The sequence below is a fragment of the Atta cephalotes genome (genome assembly GCF_000143395.1).
Source record: "Atta cephalotes unplaced genomic scaffold scaffold00089, whole genome shotgun sequence".
In the NCBI taxonomy this organism is placed as follows: domain Eukaryota; kingdom Metazoa; phylum Arthropoda; class Insecta; order Hymenoptera; family Formicidae; genus Atta; species Atta cephalotes.
In genome coordinates this window covers 467,944-477,621 of record NW_012130153.1, presented here as the reverse complement: position 1 = coordinate 477,621, position 9,678 = coordinate 467,944, and the positions used below count along the sequence as shown (strand labels likewise).

General features: G+C 35.0%; 1 protein-coding gene across 1 annotated transcript; it reads right to left on the bottom strand.

Moving 5' to 3' along the window:
- Positions 1–1,449: 1,449 nt before the first annotated feature.
- On the bottom strand, positions 1,450–8,314 carry LOC105624809 (cGMP-specific 3',5'-cyclic phosphodiesterase). Its single transcript, XM_012206159.1, has 12 exons — positions 8,261–8,314; positions 7,257–7,585; positions 6,729–6,977; positions 6,127–6,484; positions 5,747–5,916; positions 5,276–5,498; positions 4,990–5,064; positions 4,880–4,918; positions 4,119–4,400; positions 3,017–3,393; positions 2,473–2,909; positions 1,450–2,393 (listed from the first exon to the last, which is right to left on the bottom strand). Exons 1-12 carry the CDS (start codon positions 8,312–8,314, stop codon positions 1,756–1,758), a joined length of 3,231 nt encoding a protein of 1,076 aa, XP_012061549.1. The 3' UTR covers positions 1,450–1,755.
- Positions 8,315–9,678: the final 1,364 nt, after the last annotated feature.

The window sequence follows — 9,678 nt, the reverse complement described above, 5'->3', positions numbered from 1 at the left end:
ACGCTTCCTCGTGTTCTACGGGATTACGATTATGAGCAATGTCGTTGTGAGGTGCAACGACCGACCGTCAAGTTCATTAGCTACCTAGCCATCGACTAAGCATACGTGTTTTACGTAATACCGTTGTCTACGTATTATCGCCTTATAATCTACGGGCAACAGTCTTCTCGGAATCTGACGTGTGATGTATGCGAGATCATTTCCTTTTGATACTTTCTAAACTTTTCCTCTTTCTTTTCTTGGGCTATGTATGTATTGGATTGTTCGGAAAATTCGTGCCGACTCACCTATATAATTTAATAAATGTATACTAAAATTTAAATTTTCTGCGTTTCAATTTTCCTTCAACATCGGCACAAACTTTCCGAACAACCCAATAGTTCATCTTCTTTGCCCTATGAAGATTCGCCATTTCGTTAATTATTTCGATATTTTGATTCATCATTTTCTATTCAATGGAGATAGTGGAAAAAATTCGAAATTAATAGATTCGAAATTAATATCTTCTTTGAGCGTATTTTCCTTTACAAGAATGTTTTCTGGAAGTTATGTAAATATGCATTTATTTGGTATTAATTTTCATTCTAAGTTTTACATGTCTGACGTCGAACTTTGAATACATTAATTCAAATTTGTGCCAAATTCGGTTATAAATAATATTGAGATTTTTATTTCTCTTTATTTTATTTAAATAAACGTAAAATAAACGATGATAGAATATTATAATAAACATGATACTCTATTTCTATCATAATTTCTCGTTTAAAAAAATTAAAAATTAAGTTTTTTTGTTGAAACATGATTAATTATCATATTTCGATCTATTTTACTTTTTATTGAAAGTTATTTTTTTAATATAATTTTTTGTCTATATTGTCAGTTTTCTCAGATCTAATTAAATTTGTTTTTTTTTCGCAAGAATATATACTTTTTACAAATTACTAAATTTATCATTATTTCTTCTCATTGCAAATTTTTTTCTGTCTTCTTATCTTTTATTTCTTTTCGATCGATCTTACATCTGATCAAATATTCTTAATTAAATGATCATATATAGTGATTTAATTAGCGCGTGGCATGGTAGACACCACTGGTCTATTATGTCAAAGGTCCCATGTCAAAGGAGTTCGATCCTGGTAGGAACCAAAATATTTACGTTCGTCTCGGAAAAGGCCGGCAACTGACAATATATTGCCTACAGAAACCTCTCGAAAAATCCACCATTCGGAACTACATTAAAACTGTAGGTCCCATATGCTTGTAGCAATTGAATAATCAGTGTACGCATCACAAGCATATGAGAGGTATAACACAGGTTAGAAGCCTAACATAAGAGAAAGAAGAAGAAGTGATTATTTCTACAAATATCAAATATTTCTTCTTTTAAGAGTTCTCTCAAAGGATTCATTTCCTGTATTTCGCTGCAACTAAAAACAGCCTCAAAAGAGCTTTATTTAAATAATTTATTCGACATCATTCTATTCTTCGAGAATAGTCTGACTTAGTTATGGAAGCAGACAATATTATTCCTCTAAGAGCGACTTCTTGGTTTATTGCCCCTAAAGCTCTCTTTCAATGACAGCTCGCGTCTACACATCTATCAAATTTCAGCTTCCAGGCAGTATCAACATTAAAGGTTTTATCTTTCGCGACCTCTCTGGAAGTTGCGATGTGTATTTAAATATTCATTTCCAAGTATCGTTATCCGTTGGCCCATCATTCAGGGATGCTTTCGAGCGTCGTTGATGTTAGCCGTCAAATGAGCAGGCACAGTTTGTTTCGATTTTTCCTTTCCGGGAGTAACGCCTTCGACTTACCGGCATCCTCCGAGCTGCTTCTCGCGTAAAGAGATCTGCTGATGCGATGTCGGACTCCTTTGCTCAACGTACGTCCACCCTTTCTCAATGAGGCGAACCTGCCGAGCGACGATCTATCCGGCATTTGTTCCTTTTTATCAGCTTGAGCGCAGTTTAAAGTCGTGACTGTGAACTCAATATCTTTAGGCTCATAAGAAACAAATTCTTCCACTGGTTCCTCGATCGTGTCGCGATCGATCCATGTCAATCCCATCTCGACTTTTTCTGCCAAATCCTGCCAGTGCTTTCGATTCTCCGTGGTGCCTTCGTAGAGCGGCAGTATCCATGGAAACGTTTCCGATAAGACCTTGTAGAGTGGCAGGCAGATCACGTCAATGAAGCCGACCTGCATTTGTGGTAATTCATCTCTTCTCTCGCGATCCATCATCGCCACCGGCTGCTGATTGAGTTGAAGGCGCTCTAGATCGCCTTGGTCGAAGAACTCGTCAGCTACCAGCTTTGCCACACGATGCTGCACATCCCAGGGCTTTGCTATCGCACTCACGTCACATGCTGTCATCATCATGCCACATAGCACTGCAAAAAATAGACAAAATTAGTCAATTATTTGTGACATTTGAAAAACTGTTGAATAAAGATTATTATCAAGTATTACATTCTTTCTTCTCCTCGCTCTGCCAATCAAATTCGCCCTCGTCGATTACTTCCATGAAACGATTCCTTTTTTTAAAATACATCGCTAGGTCGGTTGACAGAATAGCACTCTCCACGACCTTCATCACGCGTCTGTAGTCCTCCATCGATAAACTCTGAAAGATGTTGTTGCTATCAGAATTCAGGATCATGACGCATTGATCGAAGTGATGATGTTCCATTGTGCTGGTTGAGTAAAGGATTGCCAATGGAGATTCGGTTTTCATTTGAAATGCATTGTTGGTGCCACGATGATCCAAATCGTGACAGAGACACGCCACTAGGAGTCCAAGAATTTCTAGATCGGTCATAAATTGTTCCATTTTGCCGGTCTTCAACATCGCAAACATCGTTTGCGCGACATTCAGCGCGTGCCGCCAATTATGGTACTTTACTGGCCTGTCAAGAATAATTCCCAATTGTAATTTTGTTTAAAATTGTGTTTAGAAGATTCGTGAAGAAATAAAAGCATGAAATAAAATAAATAATGAAACGAGGATATCCACCTATAATTCTTCTTCACACTCAGGATCCACCTACACAGAACGTCGTACGGTATGTGGAATTTCTGTATAAGATCACATTGCTTGAACATTCTAATGGTAGCACGGCACGTGTCTTCGTCGGTGAGATCAAAGTCGATGAATGTGAAACTGTAGAGATTGTATGTTTCCGCGGACGGTATAAGATCAGAGACGAGGCGTAGAGCGTCTTCGTTGTTGGCGGTCGCATGATAACTGAGACACTCGAGGGCCACTTTCTGCTTCGCCATCAGCTTGCACGCGGATTCGTACATCTGCGTATTATGAATACCAAGACCGCAGAAAATAGCAAATGCCTCGAATATTGACACGTCTGAGTCGGTAAAAGATGTGCCGTTGTCCTGCAAAGAATTTTGTTCATTATTAATCCTACATTATTCGCATAGTTTTTTTTAACATAATTACGCGTGAGGTGATTCTCATATTCTAATATTATACTTCAATTTTCATTGTTCTCTTTGATGATTTATAATTAAATAAAGATATATAAAATTCTATACATCTTTTAGATAAATGCAAAATTTTTTAAACAATTTGTTAAATACAATAATATGTTTAGCAAATTGTTGGTCTAAATAGCATTCATACATTTAGCGAATTTATTTAGCGAATTCATTAAGGCTGAGGTATAGGTATATCTTGGAATTCTTCACGTGAATAATGAAGAATTGATAAATACTAGTCGCTATTAATAATTTTATCTAGTAATTGTTAATAAGAGAAGAATATCTCTTATTATAGTGTCAGAAATAATATCAATTTTTTTGTAATATCTTTTTTTATCGATGAATTTTATCATGATACAATATCATTGTTTGACACCCAGCGATCTGTTCTCAAGCAATGTACAGTTTAAAAAATCAATAACATAAAAATTGTGTGATATTTAATGCAGCACATGCAGATTATCATTAACGGATTATTAAGGATTAAATGCAAAATACATATATCTAAATGCAAATACAAACTATCAATAACAGATTAATAGATTATTCAAGATTATTGTGGATTATTACGGATTATTATTGTACTTAAAAATTAAAAATGAAATTTTATTAATTCAAACCTTGTTGATCAATTGAGCAACTCCGATGACAATTCTTTGTCCGTTGACGATCGGCATACACAGAATACTTCTGATAGGTTCCTTTCCACTCTCCATTACATCTTTCTTCAACCACGTAGTGACGTCGCCAATGTTGAGAATTTGACCTGTCACGGCGACGTATCTTGCGATCTGTCCCAGGGAACTCGATAGATTGTTGTTACTTGGTCGATATACCCGAGCTTCTTGTGTTTCGTTCTCCATCTCGAATACCATGGTAAATTTACTACCTTCGGCCGATGCCTGAAAACAATAGATTATGTAAACAATGAAGAATAAAAAAGATCTGTGGTATCTCCCTTAGGATGCATCCAAAGTATAGCCAAAGAATATCGAGCCAGGAACCGAGTCTGCGCCCACATTTAAAGATTTGATGTGAATCTATATTCATTTCGATAATGGCTGCGTTCGGAAACATCGCTCGGATACCTCCGATGTGTTAGATTCATCATCTTGTTTAACATTAATATTAAACAAGGACAAGATGATGAATCCAAAGCATCCGTAGAATTTTTGAATGTGGACGCAGACTCACGGCTTGATGGATGAAGCCTAAGAAAATAAAATGTTAAAACTTTTAAAAAGATTAATGTGTTGATTAACGTCACAGAAATTAAACGACGAAAGAATATACGTTTGCTTCGTCGGAAGGGCTGAAAAATTTCGTCTTCTTGTTTATTTATGTAGATATATATTTGATTTATAAAATCGAAATTACTTACATGCTGTTGAATAATGTCCTCCATGTTGATGTTATTGCTCTGAGCCGCCAGGAAAGAGAAAAAGATCATCAGACTTACAAATTCGAGTAACACGTGGCGGTGCCACTCACCTCTCTTCTCGACAACGGCTTTCTGCTCTCTTGCACCGACTTCCCAGGCCGCTCGACGATTTTCTCGAGATGTCCCTAAAATAGATCTTAGCATTTTTTATTGTGTTTTTAATTGCCATGAAGGGCATTTAACTGGGATATTTAAAATTAAATACTAATTTGTTTTGTGACTAATTTAAAACATTGCTCTATATTTTCTGCGACTTTATTATATAATCCGATACAATATTATCGTAGGTAATATATCGTATATGAAAAATTGAGTTCATGGAAAGAAAATACTTACTGCCTCGCCGCAGTCCAAATCCAGCAGGTAAACGGCGCATCTCTCACACTTGAGCAACTCCTTCGCCTCGGTCATGATCTTTGTGACGAGACACTCGAGATTATTCTGTTCCTCGAATATGTTCCGCGCCAGATTAAGGAGTATCTGATTGCGCCGGTATTCCTGCACGGACAACTCGAACAATTGCGCGTTCTGTATGCCGATGCCACAAAATGTGAGGTATCTGCGATAATCGATGCCGTCGTAAAATTAGACGTGCGATCGTATTAATAAACGTATCGATCGCCCGCGATGCCGATTATAATTGCGCGTACATGGCAATTACATACTCTTGTAACTGGCCTTGCGCCATTATGTAATCAGTTAATGTAACTATGTTCCAACGTTTATCTAAGCGTCCAGTACCTGATTATTATACACAGTTATGCGAAGCTATCAATTTTTGGAACATATGTTTTACAATTTTCCCACCTTTGAAACACTTCGACGTCCCTGTCTGTAAATTCGTTGCTGCCGTTCGTCTTATTGATGATCTGAGCAACCCCGATGACATCTCCCTCGTAATTGCAAATTGGCATCGACAGAATCAACGTTGTTTTGTATCCGGTTCGCATGTCAATGGCGCTGTTGAATCTCGGATCCTGAGCGTGAAATATATCTATTTTAATCTTGTCGACAAAGATACAAAACTGGTCATCGATTATAATTAACTCTTATACAATTACTCAGAAGGTTAATTACATTTTTTTCTTTATCGAGCTACGGCATCGTAATTACGACGCCATGAGGTTAAACAGAAAATTCAAAGAAATATATCGAGACATTCTAAGAAAAAAAACGTGAACTGAAACCTTATAAGCGTCTTTGATGTTGATAATCTCCTTGGTTTGCGCTACGTAACCGGCGATGCCGACTCCGAACGGTATTTTGAGTTCCTCGTTCTTAGCCCGTTGGATGGCTTCTTCGAGCTCAGTTTCTTGAGTGACATCAAATAGTTTCGCCACCAGGTATCGATCCTCCAAAGGTCCTTTCGCCAGGAACAGACTGCCGCGATCGGCATAAGTGAGTAGGCCGACGTTTACTAGGATCTTGTGGCAGAGGACATTGATGTCCAATTCGTTTGCCACGTCCCTTATCAGCTCCATAAACAGATCGCTCTCGTCCAGTCTACCGAGCTCCTCGCGACGACCCATTAGCGTGCTGTAAGGCCTGGAAGATTTAATACTTGCGCTACCTAAGTATGAAGCGAGTTTCAATTAAGTTCGAAAAGAATTTTTAAATATTTATTATTTTATCAAAATATAAAACGAGTTATATATGAGATATTTATATATTATTTAATTATCATGTTTTATTTATCATGTTATTTATCTTAATGTGACTTGGAATAATTTGATTATAAAACACAAAAATATGAGATAAAGTAATTTTGTTGTTAATCTACGTTTTTTACCTATTGGGACTCCTGCTGCGCTTTGCGGGTGAACTCGAGGCCAGCCAAGTCTGAAAGAGATCGGATGTGACGCTGTTACGTTTGCTCCGGTTGAGAAGGTTCTCTTCCTGCTGCTGCACGCTGGGCGCGCTCGGTACGTTCGGTGTTATCGTTTGCAGCATACACGTGTTCTGCAATCTTTGTCGAAACTGGAGACTCGCTTTTTCTTGCAGCCACGTTTCGACCACAGCAGGATGCGTCTCCAGATATCTTTGTCATAAAAATTTAACGATTGTGTACACACAAATTTTTCACAGTTTTTATAAATTTTTATTTATTATTTTCTATAATAGTTAACAATAATAATAATAATCTAAGTGTTTAAATGGTATGAAAAATAAAAATAAAAATTTGTGTAAATATTAATTTGTGTAATATGTTGTTGTATGGCAACGCTAACATTTCGTTAAAATTCTTCAAAAATTTAAAAATAATTAATTCGACAATATACTGTCATTGAATAACACGAAATTGATATGAGTCAATTACCTTCCAACTCTATCCATAGTGAGGTTGTCGTCCTCATCGTACTCGTGTATAGTGTCTTGGCAGCTGATCCTCTTGCTTCTATACAGCCTGGCGATCTCAATCTCTTTTACATCAGTCTTTGTACTTGTACTTAGGGGTACTTTTGATTCTGATCGCACGGACATTTTCAACTTTTTGGGACTGTCGTCAGTGGAGCTGACAATGTCCGATTGCTCAAGATTGGACGAGCGTACTAAAGGACAGTCGTCCTTCTCCGGTGTCCTCTCGGACACCGGCTTTGTAGAGATCTTCATCGTCTCGAAGTTTTCGAGGTTGTTGTTATGATTCGCCTACCAAAGGTATTGGAAATCGAAGCTATCTGTTTGTTTGCCACAATTTATCTTTTATCTCGCTATTCTATGATTCTATGATGTTATTTTGTGAGATTGAAAAGAGAAGCGTAGTAAACTGAAACTCTAGTAAATTGAAACTCTAAATAAACTAAATAAACTAAACTGAATAATGATTGACTTTTAATTGACTGGGAGACCTGGATTTTAATAATACAATTTTATGAAAGAACAGTTTTTAAAATACGTTTTTAAAATACATACGTTTTGTCAATTGATAAACATTTTTTTAATTATTTGAATGTGTTATTATTACAATATTTTTACGTACTAAACTTTTACAAAACATTTTGTATTTCTGAAAAGTATGTCAGAATCTTTACAGTAAGAATTTATATAACATAACATAATTTTTTATTTTTAATTTTTATTTTTTATAAAAGAGAATTATAAATAAGTAACAATATTAAATAAAAATTTTAGATAATTATTTTGTTTTAAAGTATTAAAAGATATTCAAGAATTTCTATATTCCTATTTTTTTTATATGTAATTTTTTGACAATTTTTAAGTCGTTAATATCCAGGTTCTCTAGTCACAAAGTGTCTTTAATTTGTTTAAATTGCAGCCATTCTGTTATAACGACAAAAGCATTAATGCAAATTGTTTAATTACTTCCGTGTCGACGGCCTCCGACAACTCATCATCCACTTCGTCTTCTGCTTCCATATCACCTTGAGCTTAATGTAACGTGCATCGAGCGCAATAGGAACGTTCACTTATGCGACGAAAATCATGCGAATAAGAGGAAGCTTCACATCTCGTCGCTTCTTCGTTTTTCGTACATCTTCGCGAGTCTCGGAAATACGAATCTGAAAAGATTTGAGGTTTCTTCGTAATATAAAAACTCTGCTCTAATAATTTTTTTTTAATAATTTCTAATAATTTTTATTTTGTTCTTATGCTTATTCTATGCTATTGTAATATTGAGATATCATTTTTTGCTTCTTTTTTATAATTTTTCAGTTTATAGAAACAATTTATTATAAAGAAACATTAGTTAAATTGATTTAAATGAATTAAACAAACAATTCTCATTATGCTGAATGCGTTGATAAAGATACGAAATTATTATTATTGTAGCAATGAAATCACTTTATTTAGACGAATGCCTTCGATAATTTGAACTGATTTTTAAATATAAATATGTATATTTATGGCAATATGTAAAATATTCAATTTTTTATTTTCTATTTTACCGCTTCATTAATAATATAATTCATGATGTAATTCATAAAATTATTACTTTTGGAATAATCTGAAAAGATCTCGTGTGATTTCAATATGCTTTAACATTTTACAAATCTTATTTAAATGTATAAAATGTTATCTATGAAGGATCGAAGATGAATGAATTTTATATTTTATGAGTTGTATAACTCTTATATGCTGAGGGTTTCCTTTTCTTTTTAGTTATTGTTCCTCTTGCGCGTTTTCGTCCTCTTTTGTACTCCTTCGTCCCCTGCGAAGGATCGAAGGCAACGACCCACTGGGGAAATTCATGTCTAATCACTGAATTATGAAATTACGCAATTCAATATTCATGAAGAAAACCGTCCAGCCGCCGTCGTCTGTAATTCTCAATGAGAATAACTCAATGAGGACTTCGCATTAAGTCCCTTGTTAATACGTTTCCTGTCGATGATTATCCTCCCCGCGTCGCGTCTCTAGCTCATACAACTCTGACATTTTATCCGCTAAATTGGAATCGAGACTACGGATAATTGGAATATCATGATGATACGAGTGGATGCGAATTCAATTTTTGTGAATTTTCTATTCTGAAGTGTAGATCACAATTATTTTTATTACGAGATACCGTTGCATTACATCTTTTGATAAATAAATTATCATTATGTTTAAAGTACTTCAAGTACATTCTATAAGCTTATTATATCTTTTAATTTGAAAAAGATAAGAATATATTTTCTTCATCTGTACGGTTATAAAATTATATTTATAAAATTAAATAAAATTTAATATAAAATATATTGTATTTTATATATATATATATATATATATATATATATATA